Here is a 25,389-nt window from a genome sequence, read left to right as displayed (position 1 = left end):
ATTAGTAATGATGTTTGTCCCTTTTCTGTCTTGACTTAACACATCATTAAGTTTCGGTTCTGGCCAAAGTCTTAACTCATAACATGATTTCTGACACTTTTATGGCCAAAATAATACATTTCCAAATGGCTTTAAATTAGATTTATTTGGTTCAGAGTCTAATTTGGCGGTTACCAATTTGCTCAGCAGGCGGTGCTCTTGGTTTCCAACACAAATTAATTTGAAATAGCCTGTGTCGAGCATTGATCATGGAGGATGCAACTTTAAACACAATGTATTTTCAGCTTTACATGAACGATTCTGTAGTTCGTTGATAAGGATAATGATTGATCAGTCCAAAAGAAAAATAAAATCGACCCACGGATAATGCACGCAGTTTGATTTTATTAAACTAAGTTTTATTTGCAGGACAAAGAAAATTGTATCAAACGAAAGAATAAAGCACATTGTTGACACAAGTAATTATGCAACAGGTTAACAGTACTCATGAATGAACCAGGTTTTAAGATAATAAACCCACTTCAATGATCAGATATTGCTGTCATAGCATGCCAACATGGGATATTTGCCCAAAACACCAAAGAGGTTGTTGCACTAACCCTTTTTGTGTACTTTTGAGAACAAAACGTTCCTCAGGGGATGGGTGTGTTAGAAACGGCATATGGCTGAAAAGGAAGATGAAGAAATAAAGGTTCCGATCTCTTTTGGCGGTGGACTTCACGTGAATCGTTCTCATCCGGACGGAGAGAACCACAGGCTCTCCAAGCTTTGTGGCTCTGGTGAGAACCCAACCCTGGGGACCTAGGTCAGCGATCTTAATGTGATAATGATTATAATTGTTGATAACAGGAAAAAAAAATTACGCAGCACACAATGAAAGAGGGGCAGCACGACGGCGCAGTGGTTAGCGCTTGTGCGGCACAGTTCATGTCATGGGCACCTGTCGTGGGTTCAAATCCAGCTCCAGACTTCCTGTGCGGAGTTTGTATGTTCTCCCCGTGCTTACGTGGGTTTCCTCCGGGCACTCCGGTTTCCTCCCACATTCCAAAAACATGCATTTCAGTTGAATTGGCGGGTCCAAATTGTCCCTAGGTGTGAATGAACGAATGAGTTGTCTGTCCCTGTGTGCCCTGCGATTGGCTGGCAACCAGTTCAAGGTGTCACCTGCCCGCAGATGGCTGGGATGGGCTCCAGGCCCCCCCGACCCTAATGTGGATAAGCGGTAAGGCTAATGAGATGAGATGAGACAATGAAATAGATCATTTATCAAGAAACATGACACATATGCAAATAATGAATCTTTTAAATCCATATAAAGACTTTGGGGGTTTCAAATCTTTGTTATACAGCTGGAGGGTCTGCTCACTTCCTGTGAATAATTGGGATTTTTTTGACGTATTGGCAGAGTTAGTGGTTGGAAAAAGGTGAGGGATAATGGTTTTGTGGCATTTATGTTCGTATAGACGGCCTGTATGATACTTGGTCAATTAAGTGTTTTTAAGCCCCCACTTTGAGTAAATGTTAGACCACAAACCGGGCAAAAGTTTTCTCGCCAGTGTGGGTTCTTGTATGTAATTTCTCGTGCCGATATGAATGAATTTTTCAAAAAAAAGTCAAAATGAAATGATCTGCATTTATATAGCGCTTTTCAAGTCAATAACTTCCCAAAGCGCTTTACAATGCGCTCCACATTTCCCAGTAGCGGCCTTGCTGTCATGTAAGGCGCTAACATGCTTATTGGGGGTATTAGGGGTTCAGCGTCTTACCCAAGGACACTTCGACATGTAACAAGGACGAGCAGGGATTCGGACTGGGATCCTTGATCCCAAGACGAGCGCTCTACCTCCCGAGCAACAAGTCTAAGATTTCTCATCAGTGTGGGTTCTAGCGTGTTTCTTTAGATTTCCATTTGTAGTGAATCTTTGACCGCAAACTGAGCAGGAAAAAGGCTTCTCGCCAGTGTGGGTTCTAATGTGTTTCTTTAAGCTTTCATTTTGAGTGAATCTTTGACCGCAAACTGAGCAGGAAAAAGGCTTCTCGCCAGTGTGGGTTCTAATGTGTATCTTTAAGCTTCCATTTTCAGTGAATCTTTGACCGCAAACTGAGCAGGAAAAAGGCTTCTCGCCAGTGTGGGTTCTAGTGTGTTTCTTTAGATTTCCATTTGTAGTGAATCTTTGACCGCAAACTGAGCAGGAAAAAGGCTTCTCGCCAGTGTGGGTTCTAATGTGTTTCTTTAAGCTTCCATTTTGAGTGAATCTTTGACCGCAAACTGAGCAGGAAAAAGGCTTCTCGCCAGTGTGGGTTCTAATGTGTATCTTTAAGCTTCCATTTTCAGTGAATCTTTGACCGCAAACTGAGCAGGAAAAAGGCTTCTCGCCAGTGTGGGTTCTAGTGTGTATCTTTAAGCTTCCATTTTCAGTGAATCTTTGACCGCAAACTGAGCAGGAAAAAGGCTTCTCGCCAGTGTGGGTTCTAATGTGTATCTTTAAGCTTCGATTTTCAGTGAATCTTTGACCGCAAACTGAGCAGGAAAAAGGCTTCTCGCCAGTGTGGGTTCTAATGTGTATCTTTAAGCTTCGATTTTCAGTGAATCTTTGACCGCAAACTGAGCAGGAAAAAGGCTTCTCGCCAGTGTGGGTTCTTGTGTGTTTTTTTAAGTCTCCGCTCTGAATGAATCTTTTACCACAAACTGAGCAGGAAAAAGGCTTCTCACCGGTGTGGGTTCTAATGTGTATCTTTAAGCTTCCATTTTCAGTGAATCTTTGACCGCAAACTGAGCAGGAAAAAGGCTTCTCGCCAGTGTGGGTTCTAGTGTGTTTTTTTAAGTCTCCGCTCTGAATGAATCTTTTACCACAAACTGAGCAGGAAAAAGGCTTCTCACCAGTGTGGGTTAGTTGGTGTGTTTTCAAGCTTCCATTTCTGGTGATTTTTTTACCACAAATTGAACAAGAAAAAGGCTTCTCTCCAGTGTGGATTAGTTGGTGTAATTTTAAGCCCCAACTTGTAGTCAACCTTTGACCACAAACTGAGCAGGCAAAAGGCTTCTCGCCAGTGTGGTTTAGTTTGTGTTTTTTTAAGCTCCCATTCTCTTTGAATTTTTTACCGCAAACTGAGCAGGCATAAGGCTTTTCGCCAGTGTGGGATCTAATGTGTCTCTTTAAGTTTCCACTTGTAGTGAATATTTTATCGCAAACTGTGCAGGCAAAAGGCTTCTCCCCAGTGTGGAATTTCATATGCAACTTCATATTAGACTTGCTTCGAAATGTTTTCCCACACTGAGAACATGTGTTACTCCCTTCCGACTGCGAGTCGCTTTCAGGGCTTGCAGAGTGGGACGTGTCGTTGTCATCCGTTTCCACGTGTTGACGGGAGCTGATGTTTAGAGGCTCCCGCCAACCGTTACCTTCAAGTTGACCGCTATCTTCAGGTTGACCTTGATCTTTGACGGTTGAACGGACCCCGGTCACTCGCATGACTGGACAATCGTCCTCCTTGTCAACAGGCTCCCCATCCTCTTCCTGAAGTTTAACGGCAGGCAATTCTGGTTCCTGCCGCGCAGTCGGAAGATATTTTTGGCTGACGTCTGCAAGACACAAGACACATTTATTTGTATTGCCCTCAACTCAATCAGTGCTGTAACGTACAATTTCAGAAGAAAAAAATCTAAAGGCTTAGGCGCTGCTGATCAGTAAGAATTAGGCCTCTGGGAATGAAATCAGTATGATAAATCCCCACTAGATGCCAAGAGTGGCTTGGTTCAGATCGTTTGCTGCGTCCCATTCTTCTCACTTTCCCTCACTATTTGCCCTAATCACTTGGTTTGGCGCCTGCAAGTGTAATGTGTCCCAATACTATCAAGACCGAGGGAGAAGTCCCCTTCAACCCACGAAATAACCACTTCAGATGGAGGGAAGTCAGGAGCTGACTTGGTTACAAAGTGACTTCCCAGAAGACTTTGCGAATTCTCAATATCAACAAACATGGCTGGAAAAGAACCTCACAATTAAAAGTTCTCTTTCACTTCGCATGTATTTGTGACAAAATATACAGTGATATCTTAGGCTTGACATAAATGCAATGAATAGCCTATTTTAGCGTTAAAACATGAACATTGCAAATATCTACTTTACACAGTGAACAAATCTACCGAAAGAGACACAAAAACTCTTCATATTTCAATCTGTAAATTATGATAATTGTGCAGAACATCAAGGTTTAGCCTCTCCCTGTTTTCATCTTAATCGAGTCGTGCCTTTACATCGACATGGAAAGTTGCTAAAGCAGTACAATGATGTCATTGCGCTTGTTAACCGCACACAGATTTGCGTGTCCTGTTTTTGTTTTAAATATGATGCTTACATGCGAGATCAAAAACATGATTGACGCGGAGGAGAGGTAAACATTCCGTCACTGTCAAAATACATTCGTTCTCATCATGCATCGTGAGTGATGTCTCCATCTTTCACGTGGAAATCCAGATCAATCAAAAAACTATCACATAGTCCACTGTCTTCTCTGTCATCACACATTGAATAACCTAATTACCTTTTAAAAACGTTGTTGAAATGTGGAGACAATTCGAAAGCATATGTGATGCTGGGCAATAGAAGGCTCTCACAACCATGTCCGGTTTGTGCATCTATTCACTATTAGATCACTATCCAGAACACATCCTATCATTTCCTGTCTCGCATCAAGTTGCATCAGCCTGTTCGTGAGCAACTTGTGTCTAATGTGGTCATGCGGGCAAATGTTTCAGAGACTGGGGAGCAAACCAAAGGGCAGATAATGATGAACAGTTCACAAAGAAAAATTTCACCACAAAACAACTGTGGGAGTGAGGAACCTAATCTGCAGTTTTGCAATCTCACTGTGACAATGCATTAGCCCACGCTAATGCCAGAACAGCTGTCGAAGTGATCGGCCTGGAGAATCACAGGACAACGGGCAGCAAAATCATGGGAAACATTGGAAATGAAATACAAGGGATTGTAAAATTAATTTGTTCTACATCATCCTAACCCGTGAACTATTGCTATGTTCATCTTGACTCAAATACATACACAATATATTACAGCGTCATGTTACTGTGAGTGTTGTGATTGCAGAACCTAAAAATGCCCAAAATTGGATCAGGCACTTGTCACGGAAAACAGACGGCATCAAACCGGCATTATCATGAGGCCATGCATGCGGTGGTAGGCCGTTCCGTTGACCCACCGGTATCGGTGGCGTCATTCGCCCCATCTGAACCCATAGAACCACCAATTTTAAGTTGAGAGGTGCAGGAACCGAACCCACCAGCACCCTATACACAGTTGTTTTTGTACAATACATCGGCATGAAGTAATTATTCTTGTTTTTTCCACCCAACCTAAAGACCAACGTAGATCGTCCCGTGGAAGAGCCGGCCGCCATCACAGCTACCACACCATCCACACCACCGGGCACGTCGACGGCATCCTTCCACTCTGGCACCAAATCGCCCAGAAATAAAAGGAGGCACGATACACTCCTTGACTTTTTGAAAGAGGAGTACACCTAATGAAGAAGTTTAACGATCAAGCATTCAAGTTAAGAAATCATCAAGAAATCATGATTAACTCAAGACACTTTATTCCTGAAAACTTCAGAGACCTTAAAACCCGTTAGCTTACTTGTGCATCGTTCCTCAAAGGGTTTGAGCCTAACAGGCTGAAAACCTGCAATGTTGCATTCGTTTTCATCGCACCAAGTCACGTCGCGATATGGATTCGATTTCGGTTCATCGTGCAGCCCTACTTACCGCCGTCACTCGGTATAAACCCAAAATACCAAATTTTCACGCCCATAAAAGTCTCAGGTTTTTTTCAAATTGTAGAGCGCTCCCAATAGGGCGGTGCACCTTTTGGGTAAAGCAGCTCGGTGGCCTCAGGGTTGGGCGCCCGCTCCCCCGAACGGGAGGTCACAAGTCCGAGCCTCGGGCAAGTCATGACTCGAAACTTTTTGGGGTGATATACGTTTTTGTCAGATTGTTCATCTTTACCCCCCCAAAATTCTCCTCTGTGACTTTCAGGCAACTCTCGTTTGATTGCCACCATCTAAAACCAACTTAGGACCAACTTGCGCCCTCAGGGTGAGAAAATACACAACGTCGAAATACTGAAGCGGTTCCTGGTTTTGAAACTAAATGTTGCGCCGCCATGATGACCACCTAACAGAATGCAAATGTTGTCCGCTTCAGTTTGCGTGTCGCTACGCGCCATTTTCTCAACAATTCGGTCATGGGGAAAGAAAATAGACGGAGATTATTGATGAATATGAAAAAAAAAAAATCACAGTGAGGAAATTATGTCGTATTCGAAACCGCCCTAGCGCACGTGACTGAGTTAGAAATAAGGTACGTATTTTGAAAGAATGAGCGAGACAGAAACCCGGACGTTATTCGAAAGGAAAGTGCGGTGGACGTCGACGGACAAATACCAGATGACAAGTTTTGCGCAAAGTAGATAATAACGAAGGATAAGGAAAGTTGAACCTGAAATGTACTTGAAACAAACAGTCTTTGAGCTGATGATAGCCTATTGTATGTAGTAATCCGGCGGCAGTAGCTCAGGAGGTACAGCGCTCGTCTCGGGATCAAGGGATCCCAGTTTGAATCCTGGGTTGTCCGTGTTACATGTCGAAGTGTCCTTGGGTAAGACACTAAACCCCCAATGCCCCCAATAAGCAGGTTAGCGCCTTACATGGCTGCACAGATCACAGCCGCTATTGGGAAATGTAAACCGCTTAGGGAAGTCATTTACTTGAAAAGCGCTATAGAAATGCAGATCATTTCATTTCATGAGCCGGGGCCGGACACCATCACGAGTGATCACGAGTCGTTTTGAGCGATGCAATAAGGAGGGTTCCCTTTTAACCATATCTCCTCTCTGCGTATTTTTTGGGAGGACGCCCAACCACGTTCCCTCCAAAATAAGGACGTTGCAGAAAGTAAAACGACCTACCTGCTCTGTTTAACACAACTCGAAGTATCTTGTAAATAGTTCCTGGCAACTCTGGTTCCTGCTGCGCAGTAGGAAGATATTCTTCACCGATGTCTGCAACACACACGTCAAATCGCAGTTATTTGTGATACCTTTACTCACAGAAACTCACAAAAAGGACGCACAGAACACCATTACAATATCAACCTGATCTGAAAGCTACAAGAGGGCAAGGAAAAACACAAAAAAGTTCAGGATGCGGAAAATATAGAAGCCTTGGGAAGGGACTGCACATTAAATATACAGGAAGTAATTGAAACAGGGTTCATATATATTTTTCATGGCCAAATTTCAGCACTTTTCAAGGACTTCCAAAGCCATTTTTTAAATTTTTCTCCAGTGTTTTTTGTCCAATGTTGTCTACTTCAGTTTGCGCGTCGTTACGCGTCAACGTCAATTTCTTGACTCTTCGATCAAGGGGAAAGAAAATAGACGGTGATCGCCGATGTAAAAAAAAATATTCGTTCTGAGGCAAATATTTCGTATTCGAAACAGCCCCAGTGCACGTGACTGTTCTGGAAATAAAGTACGCATTTTGAAAGAATGAGCAAGAAAGAAGCCCGGACCTTTTTCGAAAGGAAAGTATGGTGGAGGTTGACAGCAAATATGAGATGTCAAGTGTTGAGGAAAGTAGATAATAACTAAGGATAAGCAAAGTTGAACCTGAAATGAACTTGAAGCAAACAGTATTGGAGCTGACAATAGCCTATTGTGTGTAGACACCTGGCGTAAGTCGGGGACGGGCAACCATCACGAGTTATTTTGAGCAATGCAATAAGGAGCGTTCCCTTTTTGCCATTTCTCCTCTCTGCGTATTTTTTGGGGCGACTGCCAATGACGTTACCTCCAGAACAGGGTTCATCAGTAATTGATTTTTGGAAAAAAAAAAAATATTTAAGTGCGAAAAAATTAATGTTAATTTTTTCGCGGCAAGGCCAATTAATGGGTATTTATTGGATTTCTAGCCATTAATTGGTAATTTAATGGTATACTAACCGGTGACGACAGGAAATTTTCTATCGATCCAGGATTGGATGACTCCTGCTTCTTTGCATCACTTTCTTTCTTCAAGTGCTGACTTTTAATGTGGCTTTCCAAATTGCTCCAACCGGTGTTGCGCCGTTGGATGCGCTCGGCGCCACATGAGCAGCGCCATTTGCCGTTGACGACATCAATCTGCGTGAAGTACTCTCTAACCGTTTTTTCCTTCGGTCCCATAACCGTGCCAAGATTACAATCAATCAATACAGCGTAGTAGTAGTGGTGTACAACGTGTGCGTAGGTGCATCCACGACGTACGTGCTTGAGGCAAAACGTGAGCCAATCAACAAGCCCGATTTTGTCCCGACCAATAAAAAGCTGCTTTGCAACCACACTACGTACGTACAGCTACCGTGTTTCCCCGAATATAAGGCCGGCCTTACTTCAAAATCATGGTCAAAAATTGAGGTTTTGAAATAAAAATATGTGCAAAAGTAATAAATTTTCGCTAAAAATTTCTTAGAAAAGCATTGCCGTTGTTAAATAACGTTGATATCTACGGTTTTCATAGGTAATACGAGCCCGAATATTTTCGCAATTAATGGGTCGCAATAATTGATAATTATTTAAATTTTGCAATAAATGGATTTATGAGTTTAAGCAACCATTCCATTAATTGTTCGCAATTAATGGCATTAATTTTTCACCAATCATTTATTGCTGACCCCTGCTCCAGAATAAGGACGTTGCAGAAAGTAAAACGACCAACCTGCTCTGTTCAACACAACTCGGAGTATCTTGTCAACAGTTCCTGGCAACTCTGGTTCCTGCTGCGCAGTAGGAAGATATTCATCACCCATGTCTGCAACACACAAGTCAAATCGCATTTATTTGTGACGCCTTTAATCACAGAAACTCACAAAAGGGACGTGCAGAACACCATTGCAACATCAACCTGATCTGAAAGCTACATGGAGGCAAGAAAAACTCAAAAAAAGGTCAGGATGCAGAAAATGAAGAAACCTTGGGAAGGGACCGCACATTAAATACACAGGAAGTAATGGAAACAGGGTTCATACATCTTTTTCATGGCCAAATCTGAGCTCTTCTCAAGCACTCCCAAAGCCATTTTTGTATTTTTCTCCAGTACCTGCAAAGGAAATAAAAATCCAGCAGCCATCAGAAGAAGGTTTTTTTGTTGCTGTCTTTGATAACTAAAATTAAGTCGCTATCTTGCTCCTAGCACATACTTTCAGCTATTTTGGGATGTTACTATCCATGACCTACGATCTTTGTGTGTAAAAGGGCTGCTTTAAAGTGACATCAATTCTGCCATTGTTTCTTCAACAATTGGCCACATCACACTTGTTTACAAACACAGAAAGGGCTCTGAAGGTGCTGCGTAATCTACATTTCAATACGGAAGGAAAAAAAGGAAGAATGTAATTGTGTATAAAGAGCAGAAAAATGAGCCAAATTTGGACTCATTGTTAGGATACGAGTGTATTCAATCGACTGCTGATCTTTTCCTTTTTGTTTTACTTATTTGAATTCATATTTTTTTTGTGTGCTATTAATGTGTCTAAATTGGTCAAGATAAAATGGAAAAAACAATTTGCAATTCTTTCATCAATTTTAGCACTGTAAAGTTAATATTTTGAGTTGATATGTTCATGTTTTGCATTTTCAGGGATTTTGTGTTCAGCATGTGAAAAGCTTCAATTGTTTTGTATTGTACAATTTCGTTTTGTAGATCAGTGAAAATTTTTATTTAATGTGTACTTTGGGGATCCCCTGCAAACATATATGACTAACTGTTGAATAACTTGGTGGATAATGTAATACTATTGATATTAAATCATTTTTAAAAAAACTCGGAGGAGCTGTTTGGGAACCAGATAGATAGATAGATAGATAGATAGATACTTTATTCATCCCCGAAGGGAAATTCACATTTCCAGCAGCATCCCTGAGCTGAGAACAGTACAATAATAAAGCCAAAAGAATACAATATACAAATACAAGAGAGCCTCTTCTCAGTAAACTGAATTAGAAGAGCCAGTTTACTAAATAGAGATGTCATCTTGAGCCGCTTCTTCATTTTTTGCATGATCTCTGGAGTCAGACTGCCAATTGAGTGGCATTGGCGAGAATTTCAAGCACTTCAACCAAAACTCAAGCTTTTTGCTGACCTCGAAAACACATTAAATTTCAAGGGTTTCAAGCATTTGAACAAACCCTTCATATGGTTACATTGCAATGACCAATATAGTATTTGCTAATTCGCCAAAAGAAATAGCAAACGGGGGCAGAGTCCCTGAAAACGTGAACACTCTATTCGACAGTGCTGTTGCCAGTGGTGGTGTCATTTAGAAATAGCCTCAAATTGTAGTCAACTTGTTTGACGGAGTGAATTTCAGGTGGAGATTGCTATATTAGCTCTTATCATAACATTAGTTTGTGTGCGTTTGCAATTGAGAGAGAGCGTTAAAAGAGCGCTGATTTTTTGGTTTGAACAAATTTATTGACACTAATAACAAAAAAACAATCATGACAATCACAACAGCAATCAAGCACATTCACAATATTATGTTCCAATATGACGTTATTACCAGCAAACACATAGTGAGGATTTGAACAACCCCTCTCGAAAATCCTATTAGCAATCAAGCATATTCACAATTTCATTATATGACATCTTTGTTAGTGTCAATAGATCTGTCCAGGCCAAAGTTGATTGGCCTGAACAAATCCCCCGACACCAACAACAGAAGACAATTATGACCAACACAACAGCAATCAAGCATATTCACAATATTATATTCCAATATGACGTTTTTAACAGCAAACACAATGTGAGGTTTGAACAACCCCTCTCGAAAAACATATTAGCAATCAAGCATATTCACAACTTCATTGTATAACATCTTTGTTAGAGTCGATAGATCCGTCCAGGCCAAAGTTGATTGTCCTTGGTCTGAATAAATCCACCGACACCAACAGCAGCAAAAACAAAAACGACAATCTCAACAGCCATCAAGCATATTCATCAATTAAACAATTTCAGAGTTTTTTTCTTTTAACAGTAGTTAACCAGCGTGTAAAAGGCAATACTATTGTGCAAGGGCGTAGCTCTGCAATCCCACCCTCCCAAGCAGTATTCTCACAGTCCTCTGTGTGGGTCTTCTCCCTTCTGTGTGGGTCCTCTCCCGTCTGGGTTCCACAACCCAGGCCGTTGCTGCCGGGACTCCCACAGTGTAGCTCCCGTTGCTGCCGGGGCTCTCACAGTGTAGTTCCGGTTCCCCCCTCTGGGTGGGTGCAGACGAGTCTTCTTTATTGCTGCGTCCTAGCCCCGCCGCTCGCAGATTGTATGGTATCCGCAGCCATTTGTAGCACAGCCACGGGGGGGATCTGCCTGCACCTCCATACCAACAGGTTTCTGGAGGACCAGATGGCATCCTTGATGGCTGCGAGAGTGAGCCAGTCCCTGGCAAAGTCGTTCTGAGACCTCATCGACCGACTCACCCCGTAAAGCACGTACTGTGCATCAGGGACCTCCCCTGCTGGCAAGTCCGGGAACTTTCCTAGTTGGTCGGCCATTGTCCACAAGACCTCGGCAGCACTGCACTCACAAAAAAGGTGCCTCACCGATTCCTGGGCGCCACAGCCAGGTCGAGGGCACGCCGAAGTCGCCGACATACCTCGGTGGTGCATTCCGGCTCTGACTGGCATGACAAGTCTCTTAGTCTGTTTGGGAGGGCAGGATGATTCACCTTGCTCCAAACCGTTGTAGGTTCGCCAAACGCAAGCCCCCGCACAGGGCTTACTGTTGCTCGCTCTTGCACAATAGCAATAAGGGCCCTGTGGTTTTGTAAAGTGTGACATTCTTGTTTTTCCAAATCAAACTTCTTTAAAAAATCCCTAATAAAGAGACGTGTTGGTGGCAAGTCAAATGAAACTGGAATCGAACAATTGTTTGGTACAAGCTTTAGCTCCCGCAAATATGAGCCCATCCAAAACTGGGTCATTGCTTGACTTTTCGGGTTGTTGGGTGGGCCCACAGCGTTTTGGAAGTGGAGAGAGACATATTTGCTTCCCAGGAAAAGCTAGAGGTCAGGCACTCCTTTTCCCCCTTTTTCCTTTTTCTTTTTCATTGTATCTCTTTTTATCCTTTCCCACTTTGATCCCCAGACAAAGCGAAAGATGGCTCGGTCCAGTTGTAACAGCACGTTTCTTTTGGGCATAAAAACTAAACTGATTGACAAAAGCATTGGGAGGATGATCGCTTTGATAAGGACCTTCCCCTCTATTGTCAGTTTTCTCAGTGACCAAAAAACAAGTCTTTGCTTAACTTTCCTTGTCATGTCATCCCAGTTAAATGAGGGCTAATGTGATGAGCTGTTACCATAACATTTGTTCGTCAATCCAGCTCTGAAACGGGAGTGCCCAGATGTCGTGATTCCAAAGCTCATTTTAAATGGCGGTGCACTTTTTGTTTTAAATCATGTTGGTATTTATCATTTTTTATCATATGAAAATAAAGGAACTATTGAAGTTTTGATGCGACTTCATACGAGTTGCTGCTAAACTTCATTTTATTCACTTTTGCCTTTTAGTTTGAGTGAACATTTTCAGGAAGCCTTTTAAGTTTTCATGTTACTTTATGAGTCACTCAGGAGCCTAAATGTTATTTCCTGCACTTTTAGTATTTGCTTGAGGTGAAAAATGAGTCATTTGCAGTGAAAGGCTGAAAACCTGTATTTAAAACCACTATTCGCTTTTTCTTTTGAATAGTAGATTTTTTTCACCAGCCTGCAAAAGTTTGGGAAGCATTGTAACCGTAGCAAAAGGGAAAATGACGGACCTGCCTCGAGCTCCTTGGAACCCGCCTCCGGTCGCCAACATTCTCGCTCGGTCTCCTCTTTGGCTCCTCGAAACTTCTCTTCAAAAGGTCCTTCAGCACTGGAGCACATTTTACTCCAAATTTGAACGAAAAAACGCTCCAACTCGGGAGTAAATAGGGAAAAACCTTCGGAAAGGACTCCAAAGTGATACTTCTGTCGAACTTATGTCGTATTAAGAAGACTAGAGAACTTTCTCGACATTCTCTTGTTCGGCAGCCATGACACCTTCTCCTTCTCAACACCACCGCAATGGATTGTGGGTACACGTGGCACGGATCACATGCTGCGTTCAAAAAATTAGTGTTTCGGTAGATCCTACCAGATCTGACCGAAACACATCTCAAGAAAGTGGGAAATCGGGCTTTTCCAAACCCCAACCAGGGAAATATAATCGTAAGGACACTTGAGGTGGGGGGTCCTAGTTGCAAAAGTTGGGGTACATACCCTTTCTCCTGGTCGGAGGTTAGAAAACTCAGTTATCGTATATTTTGGAACGCAACAAAAGAAACACATAGAATACTAAATAGGTCGGGAAAAATATCTTTCGACGATTGGAGTTAAGTGGACATTTTAAACTTGGCAGACGTTTTACGCGACTTATTATGCGAATTTAAACAAAATTAAAATGTAACGGGACCCAGGTGGAAGGGCTATCTCCAGATGGTGTTAAACATTTCTTTAATGTATTTTTGTTGTTTTTTTACCTCATCTGCAAAATAGATGAGAAATGTCAGTCTGACACGACACCATTTCATTGTTGGCATTAAGGTTAATTTATTGAGGAGTCTCACTAAATCACGTTATGTCCCGCGAGACTTGGCCCAAGCACCAATCTCTGACCTGTGAGACTTTGCCATCTAGCGGTGATATACCCTTTTCTGCTACTATATACATAAACATATTTCATACCTGTCTGTAACCGCCGTGTACTTGTCCCACCAAAGATCCACATTCACACTCGACTGGATGATGAGGTTTTTATTATTATGAAATTAAATGATCTGCATTTATATAGCGCTTTTCAAGTCAATGACTTCCCAAAGCGCTTTACAATGTGCTCCACATTTCCCAATAGCGGCCCTGCAGCCATGTAAGGCGGTAACCTGCTTATTGGGGGTATTAGGGGTTCAGTGTCTTACCCAAGGACACTTTAACATGTAACACGGGCGAGACGGGATTCGAACTGGGATCCCTTGATCCAAAGACGAACGCTCTACCACCTGAGCTACTGCCGTGAGTCACAACATTAGCTGTTCTGCTGGCTTTGATCTCAGTAGCAGTTCCCTCTGAAAACTTCCCAACAAAGCATATCAAAGAGCTTTCTTTTCAACTTACATAAAATACATTTTAGAATATCACAATACATTTTTACATCCATTTTAACAAGATACTTTTAACAAGAGATCGTAAAGTGTATTTTTAACATTTACAATGAATTCAACATATTTTTCTTTAGTCTGAATTTTAACCAACATCATCATACCTTTTTAATGTATATGAGAAAATCGAAATAAAAACAACAATGAGCATAGAAACAGGTATAATTTACCTGCAAAATGAATGAGTCACAACATTAGCTTTTCTGCTGGCTTTGATCTCTACAATTGGAATTAATATTTTAGTAAAACAGTAACAAAACAAAAATAAATCTAAACAGCTTGACAACTTCAATCACATGACTGTGCCTATTCAAACAAAAGTTATTATTACACCCGTTACATGTCAACTTGTACTTTTTTGCCGTACAAAGTACGCTTATGATGCATTTTAAGACGCTTATGACGTACAAGGAAATCTTGATATTTCGAATGCCAAGAGTTGAAGCATCGAACTCATTTGAACATTATTCGTTTTGATTGTTAAAGGGGGAACGAATTGGGCTACTGATGGGTCACGTGCTGTATATTCTTCATATTCATATTTCAGTTTAATGTTGTCTTACAATGTGGTCATGGTGATTTCCAGTCTCAACTTCATTTTGGTCCAGGAAAATCCAAGTCACTTTTTTGTTTTGACTTTACACATTGTTAAGTTTCGGTCCTGGCAACAGTCATCACTCGTAACATGATTTCTGACTCTTTTATGGCCAACATAACAACACATTTCTAAATGGCTTTAAATTATATCTATTTGGTTCAGAACCAATTCGGTCAGCAGGCGGTGGTATCGGTTTCCAACACGAATTCATAAGAAATAGCGAGTATTTATCATGAAAGATGCAACTTTAAACACAATGTATTTTCAGCTTTAAATGATCGATTTTGTTGTTTGTTGATATGGATAATAATTGCTCAGTCCAGAAGAACAATAAGATCAACCCACAAATAATGCACGTTTGATTTTAACGCACTACATTTTATTCACATGACAACAAAATTGTATCGAACGAAAGAATAAAGCACATTGTTGACACAAGCACTCAGTGTTACTAAGGGGGAAGGTGGAAGAAATGATGCAACAGGTTAACAGTACTGATTAATGAACCCGGTTTGAAGATAAGAGACTCATTTCAATGATCAGGGATTGTTTTCATAGCGTACCAACATGGGATATTTGGCCAAAACACCAAAGAGGTTGTTGCACTAAAGCAAAAAATCCCTCATGGAAGGGGTATGTGAGAAGCAGCACATGGCCAACCAGAAAGAAGAAGAAATAAAGGTTCCTGTCTCTTTTGGCGGTGGACTTCACAGAGTTATTTAGAAGAATAGAATAGAATTTACTTTTATTGTCATTTTTTGTAACCATGCACATAGAAGGAAATGTCGATACACCTGACCCGTACAGTTAAAATGTAGCGAGTCGATGCAGCCGCAGCCAGACAGGGCGCAGCCATTTTAGTCATTAGGTAAGCATACCTCCAATTCCAACCCATAGCCGAACGCCAAGAAGGGAGGCAATGAGTACCAATGTTGTAAGTCTTAGGTATGACTCGGCTGAGGCTTGAACCAGCAACCTCCCAGTCTCGGAGCGGGCGCCCTACCATTTAGGCTACCGAGCTGATCCCCAAAAATGAAATGATCTGCATTTACATAGCGCTTTTCCAATCAATGATTTCCCACAGCGCTATACAATGTGCTCCACATTTCCCAATAGCGGCCTTGCAGCCATGTAAGACGCTAACCTGCTTATAGGGGGTATTAGGGGTTCAGTGTCTTACCCAAGGACACTTCGACATGTAACACAGAGGAGCCGGGATTCGAACTGCGATCTCTTGATCCCAAGACGACAGGGACAGAGAGAACCACAGGCTCTCCAAGCTTTGGGGCTCTGGTGAGACCAGACCACAACCCTATCGACCAAGGTTGGCGATCTTATTATTATAATAATAATCTATCCATCTATCTACCTTGGTCATATCCCTCAGGAGGGGTGACCGACAGCAAGACAAACTCAAACAATAACAAAGAAAATAAATGGGAGAAAATACCAAAAAACGCACACAAACATTTTTGGACCATGGCCAACCCAAATGCCCAAACAAGTTAGGCACCCCGGCGCCGAAGTTGATCATGCTTTCGTCCCTCCAGATGAAACGGAACACAAGAAAGTTGCCGTGTCACTCGGGTCAGGGTGACACAACACACTCTTTTGTTCAACAGGGCTTGACAGCTTTAACTGGTTTAACCCTGCCGCATCATACAGGTGGCCCTGCCCAAGCCGTAGAATGAACCCAAACATCCCACTACCCTTTCAAGACACCTCTCCACTCATTCCTATCACCAACAATAGCTCTAACTTTCACTATTAATGATAATTGTTGATAACAGGCAATTTTTATGCAGACAATGAAACAGATCATCTATCAAGAAACATGACACATATGAGAATAATTAATCTTTTGAATCCATATGAAGACTTCGGGGTTTCAATTCTTTATTATACAGCTGGAGAGTCTGCTCACTTCCTGTGAATGAATGTGGGTTTTTTGGTGTGATTTCAAGTGTACATTTTGGGTGAATTTTTGACCACAAACTGAGCAAGGAAAAGGCTTCTCGCCAGTGTGGGTTCTAATGTGTGTCTTTAAGTTTCCAGTCTTGTTAAATCTCTGACCACAAATTGAACAGGCGAAAGGCTTCTCGCCAGTGTGAGTTCGTTGGTGTAATTTCATGTGTCCGTTTCGGGTGAATTTTAGACCGCAAACTGAGCAGGCGAAAGGCTTCTCGCCAGTGTGGGTTCTTGTGTGTAATTTCAAGGTTCCATTTTGGCTGAATCTTTGACCGCAAATTGAGCAGGCAAAAGCCTTCTCGCCAGTGTGGGTAAGTTGGTGTAATTTCAATAGTCTATTTTGGGTGAATTTTTTACTGCAAACTGAACAAGAAAAAGGCATCTCGCCAGTGTGGGTTCTCGTGTGTTTTTTTAAGCTCCCACTGTCAATGAATCTTCTGTCACAAACTGAGCAGGCGAAAGGCTTCTTGCCAGTGTGGATTAGTTGGTGTAATTTCAAATTTTCATTTCGGGTGAATTTTTTACCACAAACTGAGCAGGAAAAAGGCTTCTCGCCAGTGTGAGTTAGTGCGTGTTTTTTACAGCTTCCACTCTGAGTGAACCGTTTTCCACAAACTGAGCAGGCGAAAGGGTTTCCGCCAGTGTGCATTGCTTGGTGTAATTTCAAGTGTCCATTTTGGGTGAATCTTTGACCACAAATTGAGCAGGAAAAAGGCTTCTCCCCAGTGTGGGTTCTCGTGTGTTTTTTTTAAGCTCCCACTGTCAATGAATCCTTTGTCACAAACTGAGCAGGCAAAAGGCTTCTCGCCAGTGTGGGTTCTGGTGTGCATTTTTAAGCTTCCTTTCTGTTTGAATGTTTTACCACAAACTGAACAAGAAAAAGGCTTCTCCCCAGAGTGGGTGAGTGTGTGTTGTTTTAAGACCCAACGCAAGGTAAATCTTTGATCGCAAACTGAGCAGGCAAAAGGCTTCTCGCCAGTGTGGAATTTCATATGAAACTTCATATAATACTTGCTTCTAAACGTTTTCCCACACTGGGAACATGTGTTACCACCTTCAGCGTTTGCGGAGTGGGACGTGTCGTCCTCATCAGTTTTCACTTGTTGACACGGGCTGATGCTTAGAGGCTCCTGCCAACCGTTATCTTCAGGTTGACCTTGATCTTGGACGGTCACTGGCAAGACTGGAAAATCGTCCTCCTCTTTGACGCGAACAGGCTTCCCATCCTCTGTCTCTTGCTTAACGTGATAAGGCTTCAGATCTTCCTCCTCCTCCTCAATTTTAACCGCAGGCAACTCTGGTTCATGTTGCCCAGTTGGAAGATATTTTGGGCTGACGTCTGCAAGACACAAGTCACATTTATTTGTATTGCCCTCAACTCGTTCAGTGCTGTAACGTATTAGTACGTTTTCAGAAGCATTGTCCCATAGTGCCAAAATGTAAAAAGATTCTAAAGGCTTCGGCGCTGCTGATCATTAAGTATTAGGCCTCTGGGAATTAAATCATCACTAGATGTTAGGAGTAGCTTTGACCAGATCGATGTCAACACTTAATGCCGCTTTTTGTTCCTGTATTCGCCGTATTACTTTGTATGGCTGTGTCCTGACGGATCACCATCTTATCGTGGTGGGGCACTTTGCGTGTCTCCATGAACCCTAGAGCTATGTTGGGGGGAGTCTCGTACTCCTGGTAGGGTTACACAAGCCGAACAGGTCGAAGGGTAGAGTCCAGACTAAGAGTGATCCCAAAAGCTGGTGGCGGCACGCTTTGAGGCGGTTTCCTAAAGACCTGGATCCCGTTAGCCGCCTGCAGTTGTAGAAAGATGCCGGTCGTCTAGGGTCTCCCTTGCCACTGGAACCATCTTCTTTACAATCAAGATAGTGGCGTTGGGGAAAGCGCACCCCTTACGCCACTTTAAAAACCATCATTGCGCAGGTATCCTCTTACATGAGTCTCCGACCACAATCCAGGATCGGACTGTTCAAACATCAGCAGACTCACAAATTAAAGAAGATGGTCATCATCGAATCGATGGACAATCCAAACTTTGTATGGTGGTGATTAGAAAAGCAAAGATATAAGTACATACTGTTAACGATTCAAATCTTTAGTCTTTCTAAAAAAAATGACCAAGGGCCTTTGTTGGGATAACGTATCGTAGAACCCTGCGATCACCATGACGACCTGAATCACATGATCACGTCACCTGAGACATCAGGGGCTGAGAATTCTTGCAAAGTTATGCATAAGTTTAGTGTTCTTGCAATCAAATGTTATTTGTGTTTATGGAAAGTATTGTTTAGATATTCTAGGTATTGAAATATAGATATTTTAAAAAAGCACAAAAGGGAAACTTGTGCTTGAAATGCATCGTTTTGCAAGGAGCCATTTTTCTCAGAAGTTTTCCGGGAAACAAGTATTTTCAAAAAACTTGACAATGTCATCAAATCCACTAAATCAACTGTTGTCTCATGAAAGATGACTTTTAAAGCTTCCTTGTGGTGTGCCCTATTCCTGTATAGCCCCTGTATAGCTACAGAGCTAGATTTTCTGTAGGCCATCAAAAATGAGTCAATTTGGCCAACTTCGGCTGGCATCAGCACTTCCCATTTGAGAGAAACGTCTGGCACTAATCAGAAACACTCGCAGAGGGCTGCAAAGACCACCACGACAACATCCCATGATCTGAAACCTACACGAGGGCAAGGAAAACAAAACAAAAAAAAACAGCATGAGGAAAATGAAGAAACCTTGAGAATGAGTCACACGTGAGGTAATCTCCTTGACCAGGCCAAAATGGATGATGCAAGGGCAACACTAGAAAACACACAACCGACATCAGTTTTTCTATCCCATAGGAAGTCTCTGGCTGGCTGCTGGGGTTTGATTGGTCCCTCCTGGGTTTAAAAAAATATTATTTGAAATTGATATGAATTATATAAATAAGAAAGGTGAGGAATCCGCCCGGAACTACACGACAGGAGTTGACCTGAAAAGAGCTGGGACCACCGTTTCCAAGGTTACTGTAGAAAATACACTAAGACGTCAGGATATGAAATCACGCATGGCACGAAAGGTTCCCCTGCTTAAACCAGCAAATGTCAAGGCCCGTCTTCAGTTTGCATATGACCATTGATACGGAGGAGTCGTGGGAGAAGATTTTGTGGTCAGGTGAGACCAAAATAGAACTTTTTGGTCATAATTCTACCAAGCGTGTTCGGCAAAAGAACAATGAAGAGTGCAATCCTTACTCCAAAGCATGGGGGTGCTTTGGGGGTGTTTTTCTGCACATGGGACAGGACAAGTGCACTGCATTAAAGAGAGGATGACTGGGGCCGTGTATTGTGAGATTTTTGGGAACAACCTCCTCTCCTCAGTCAGAGCTTTGAAGAAGGGTCTTGGCAGGTTTTCCAACACGACAACGACCCGAAGCACGCAGCCAGGAAAACCAAGGTGTAGCTCCGTAAGAAGCATATGAAGGTTCTAGCATGGTCCAAACAGTCTCCAGACCTGAAACCATTCAGGGAGCTCCAACTCTGTGTTTCTCAGCGACAGCCCAGAAACCTGACTGATCTCGAGTAGATCTGTGTGGAGGAGTGGGCCAAGATCGCTCCTGCAGTGTGTGCAAACCTGGTGAAAGACTACTAGAAACGTTTGACCGATAATAGCAGACAAAAAGCTACTGTACCAAATATTATCATTCATTTTCTCAGGTGTTATTTTCAGCTATATCACACAAATAAACTGTTAGAAAATTAAGCATTGTGATTTCTGGATTTTTCTTATTAGTTTATCTGTCTCACAGTGGACATGCACCTACGATGAAAATTTTAGACGCTTCAATGATTTTTACGTGGAAGATGTAGCAAAATAGCAGGGTGTTCAAATACTTATTTTCTTCACTGTGTGTATTTTGAAAGAATGAGCGAGACAGAAGCCCGCACCTTATTCGAAAGGAAAGTACGGTGGACGTCGACGGACAAATATCTCGTATTGCAGAAAGTAAAACGACCAACCTGCTCTGTTCAACACAATTTGGAGTATTTTGTAAACAGTTCCTGGCAACTCTGGTTCCTGCCACGCAGTAGGAAGATATTCTTCACCCATGTCTGTAACACACAAGTCAAATCGCATTTATTTGTGACGCCTTTAATCACAGAAACTCACAAAAGGGACGCACAGAACACAGCACAGTTCCTACAGCTTAAGGCAAGTTCAATTCAAGACTTTTTGAATGCTTTTTGATGTCAAATTTAAGACAAAGTTGACCAAAAAAAACACACACAATTGAAACAAACAAAAACATGACAAGAATAAGAGGCTATTTTAAACAAAGGTTTTTTTTTTTTTAATTACATATTGGTCCAACGTTTGATCTGAAAAACAGCACTCTCCAGAGTTTAAGACATTTAAGCAGGTTGCAATGGTTGTTGCAAGGGCCTCAGTGCCTAATACACAATCAACCTCAACATTAGATGTAAGTGTAGCGACCCTCTTTCATGCACGACACAAGGTTTCACAATCTCTGGGTTTATTGCCTGCATTCAATAAACAAAACAATACAAAAGTCAGGGGCTTCTGTTCACGACTGCAATTATCTTCAACGCTTACAAACTTATTTAAGCTACGGCAAGCGCTGAAGCCCATAAAGTGCCAAACGAAAAGAACAGTCGCAGACGCCCATGACTTAACAACTGAATGAGGTACCGGAATATTAACAGTAATACAACAAAAACACAGATTTTGTGAGAATTCAAAGAAACATTCAAAACAATCAAATTTCAACTCTGTTACACCCACCCCCACCGAATTCTGGACAAAATCTGACACTTGGTTATAAAATCAAAATCAATATATAACAGTAGTCATTGGGTCACACATATTAGGACCGACTTGAGAAGTATCCTTTAAGGATGCAGTGGACAGAGAAAATTCTCTGAACCAGCCACCGGCTATAGAATGCCTTACACATTCCACATTCACCCAAGACATATATAAGACATAATTGAGCACAAAACATTATCTCCAAAACCAAGTTATTTCAGAAGAATTTTAAAGGGAAAAAATGTCATGCCCCAAGAGCTCGAACTACTGTGTTACGCATAGTCTAAACATTACACTGTAGGTGTCTGGTGACATCTTGTCTAGCCATAGTGTGAAGAAGCCTGTTGACTGGTCGTATAACACGACCCAGGCGTGTAGTGCGGTGTGGTGCAGACTCTGGTTGATCAGTGTGGCTAACGTTACCTCCAGAGACAGCAGCCACTACAGATTGAACATGATCATGCTCACTAAGAGTCGAAATGTCATCCCTAACAGCAGTGTCGTGAGTATGAGTGGTCAAGGAATGACCAGAGTGATCAGAACTTTCAGAGTTCAGCCCATGCACCCACTCTCTGGTTCTCTCCCCAGACGCAGGCGTGAGATCTGTGTAGTTGTCAGGGCCTTTTTGAGGTCTGTAAATGCCTGGTCGTGGTCAGCAGTCCAGTCACCTGATTTCAGTTTGCGGCCCACTACAGTGCATTTGGGCTTTCTGCCTTTCTTCCGTTTCTGGCCAGCCAGCAGATAAAACAAGGGCTTTGCGAGTGTTGAATACCCCGGAATGAAGTGTTGATAAAAATTTAACATGCCCAAGAAAGACCGTACACGTTTCTCAGAAGGTGTCGCTCCATCCGACTCCATCAAGTCCGCCACAGTCATTTTGCTTATACTTTCAACTTTTTCTGGATCGGTTGACACTCCATGTTCATCAATAATGTGGCCCAAGAATTTTACAGATTTCCTTAAAAAGTGACATTTCCTGGGGGCCAGTTTCAGATTGTGGGCACGGAGTCTGCTGAACACCATTTCAAGACGTCTGAGTGCAGAACTTTCATCAGGGGCAAAAACTAAAATGTCGTCCAAGTAGCACAACAGACTTAAATAGTTTTGGTCCCCGAAAATGGAAGTCATCATCCTCATGAAACTCCCTGGGCTATTACAGAACCCTTGTGGCAACCTGTTGTACTCATAAAGCCCCATAGGCGTAGTGAACGCTGAGTACTTCCTATCATCTTCGTGTAAAGGCATGTTGTAAAACCCAGACGTCAAGTCCATTGTACTGAAGAAGAAGTTGCCACCAAGTGCTGCTAAGCAATCAGCCTGATGTGGCAGAGGATGAGCGTCTTTCAGAGTCCTCTTGTTCAACCACCTAAAGTCAGTGCACACACGCATATCACCATTCTTCTTCCAGATGAGAACTAAAGGTGAAGCATATTCACTTGTCGACTTTCGAATGATCTCTTTCTCTTCCATTTCATTCAAGACTTGGCGTAATTTTTGATACTGACTCGGTGGCACACGTCTGAAAGGGAGTCTGAACGGCTTTTGGTCAACCAGATGGATTCTGTGAACAAAGTCCTTCGCCTTTCCGCAGTCAAGGTGATTACGCGAGAAGATGTCTTGGTAGTGAATGATCAGCTCTGACAACTTGTCTTTACACTCAGACGATGCATCACAACAGCCAACATCTAGTTCACCCAGGCCAATAGACTGTAGCTTCTCCTCAGCATTACTTACATCAGAGCAGACAGGAGGCAATTGCACAACGGAAGTACTCTGATGGCCACTGACCAGGTCTAGATCCTCCAAAGCAACACAAGGCACCAAGTCAGCCAGCTTTGCATTGCGTCTCAAAAACAGCGGATATTCTGTGACATTCATGACCTTCAGTGGAACCCATCCATCTGCCCACAGAGGTGTGACGATTCTGGCGACCATTAGACCCTTGGGGGCAGATCGTGCCGACGTAGGTTCTGTCATCGCTGCGCTCCCAGGAGATACTCGTGCAGTTTTTGACAGCTTCCCCCACAAGAGGTACTCACGGCCAGGCTCAAGGCATGTGGCTGAATTGCAGAGCACTGTGCCTATCTTCTCGGGCATTTCACCACCACTCCATCTATGCAAGCCAGCTAGCATTGAAAGAAATTGCTCCGTTTCAGCATTAGTGGATGATGGAGCAGAGATTGCTGTCCAGTACGCACTAAACTTCTTTGACTCATGCAATATGTTTCTGATAACATTAGTTCCAATGATTAGGTCATCAGGTTGCCCCTCAACAACAATTGTTGGCACAATCATTTTACAGTTATTGATTTCCATATGGATGTTGAAAGCTGACTTTGGGCACACTCGTCGACCCCCAACACCAATGAGTGTCACGTTGGTGGAAAATTCGTCTTCTGTACGTACTGCTCCAACAGAGAGCATCTTACGCAGAGCAGTCTCACTCACGGTACAGGCCATGGAGCCACTATCCAACATCCCCCCCAAAGTCATACTGCTCCCCACTCTAACTGGTACATAAAACAAACTATCGCTGCCCCCTACAGTATGTGTGTTTTGATAAACAATATTAGGCAACTGAGATTGTGTGAACGTGTCAGAATTAAAAACTGAATTGAAATTGAGATCAAATGGGTGGGAGAACTCATTTTGACCTGTACGGCCTCCCTCTGAATACAGGTCAGCTAGTTTCCCGAAACTGAACTGATTTGGGGAGAAACTTTGTCGGGGCAATGCTGCTTAGAGTGACCAGGGGCTAGACACTTGAAACACAGATTATTCAATTTGCAATGATATAAAGTGGAGTGATCAGCGCCACCACACACCTTACATGGAGGGGAGTTGAAAGGACTTAAGCGCCTCTGAATACGCTCAGGATTGCGTGGCTCCACTCTAGACAAAACTCTCTCTAGCATGCTCATCATTCGGCCAAGGACATCACTGTCATCTTTCTGAGCAGGCTGTGGGACATGCTGTGGTAGGACATGCTGTGGTGGGACATGCTGTGGCGGGACATGCTGTGGTGGGACACGGATAGGCGGTGAGACATGCTGTGGGCGCTGGGCATGCTGTCGAACACACGAAAAATCTGTATATGGATCGGGGTTAACATGGTGGGGACAAATGGACTGGAGACCCGTCTCTATAGAGCCAGAGTAGGAACAACAAGAAGATTCACTGTCAAGCACTGCAGTCGGGTAATTCTTCAGTGGAGGGACACTGCAAGACCTAGTTGACGCCCCTGATTCCCTTTGATACTCATCTATCCTGAGTTGAACGTCCTTAGAGGTCCACTCATTAACAGGCTTGCATCTGAAAATGTTCGATAGCTGTGGATCAGGACAGTACTTTGCAAACATTTGTGCCACTTCCCCACCAAGGTTTTCCATTTTTCTGCCCAAACGACGCAAACCCTCATCAGCAGTGTCTGCTGCTTTGTTTAGTCTGATCCAGTAGTCAACTGGATTTTCCTTTGGCGTGGGTAGCGTGGTGTAAAAATCTTGCAACGGGAGAGTTGACGAGGAATGACTAAAGTATCGTATTAGAATGTCATAAATGATATCTGGGTCTTGCCTCACATCAAGTGCCTCATCACTCCTGAGAGCTACTCTGACAACGTCTCTTGCCCTCCCTAAAAGCCTGCTTAGTATCTCATCTGCTTTTTCAGCTGTTGTATAAGACTGTTTCCGAAGCTGGGCTTTAGTCATGGT

General features: G+C 42.7%; 3 protein-coding genes and 1 pseudogene across 5 annotated transcripts in view; 1 reads left to right on the top strand and 3 right to left on the bottom strand.

The window, feature by feature from the left end:
• Window positions 1-25,389, top strand: part of LOC148368316 (uncharacterized) — a 310,091-nt gene that overhangs the window by 64,497 nt on the left and 220,205 nt on the right. The window lies entirely within an intron of this gene.
• The window catches only part of LOC148368334 (uncharacterized), a 113,324-nt gene that overhangs the window by 84,398 nt on the left and 3,537 nt on the right, over window positions 1-25,389 (bottom strand). The gene's annotated exons all lie outside the window — the stretch shown is intronic.
• On the bottom strand, window positions 365-13,134 carry LOC148368336 (uncharacterized). The gene is made up of 4 exons (XM_088330304.1): window positions 12,871-13,134; window positions 8,776-8,868; window positions 6,987-7,079; window positions 365-3,583 (listed from the first exon to the last, which is right to left on the bottom strand). The coding sequence occupies exons 1-4, from the start codon at window positions 12,977-12,979 to the stop codon at window positions 1,860-1,862; spliced, it is 2,019 nt and encodes a 672-aa protein (XP_088186430.1). The 5' UTR covers window positions 12,980-13,134; the 3' UTR covers window positions 365-1,859.
• On the bottom strand, window positions 14,624-23,656 carry LOC148368335 (uncharacterized; annotated as a pseudogene). Its single transcript, XR_015849855.1, has 3 exons — window positions 23,284-23,656; window positions 20,872-20,964; window positions 14,624-18,194 (listed from the first exon to the last, which is right to left on the bottom strand). The product of XR_015849855.1 is annotated as an uncharacterized LOC148368335 (transcript).

This window comes from Urocampus carinirostris, chromosome 3, assembly GCF_059441175.1.
Source record: "Urocampus carinirostris isolate Australia breed hairy pipefish chromosome 3, RoL_Ucar_1.0, whole genome shotgun sequence".
NCBI lineage: Eukaryota > Metazoa > Chordata > Actinopteri > Syngnathiformes > Syngnathidae > Urocampus > Urocampus carinirostris.
Note: the sequence above shows the minus strand (reverse complement) of the source record. Positions and strands in the feature narration are given on the sequence as shown.

Bases quoted from the DNA above. Each gene is read 5' to 3' on its own strand.
- LOC148368336 (XM_088330304.1), bottom strand. From the start codon at position 12,979: ATGTGCTCCAGTGCTGAAGGACCTTTTGAAGAGAAGTTTCGAGGAGCC. The intron at 8,869-12,870 runs GTCCGTCATTTT...TGTGTGTTGCAG, and splicing joins TTCCAAGGAGCTCGAGGCAG to ACATGGGTGATGAATATCTT. The intron at 7,080-8,775 runs GTTGGTCGTTTT...TGTGTGTTGCAG, and splicing joins AGTTGTGTTGAACAGAGCAG to ACATCGGTGAAGAATATCTT.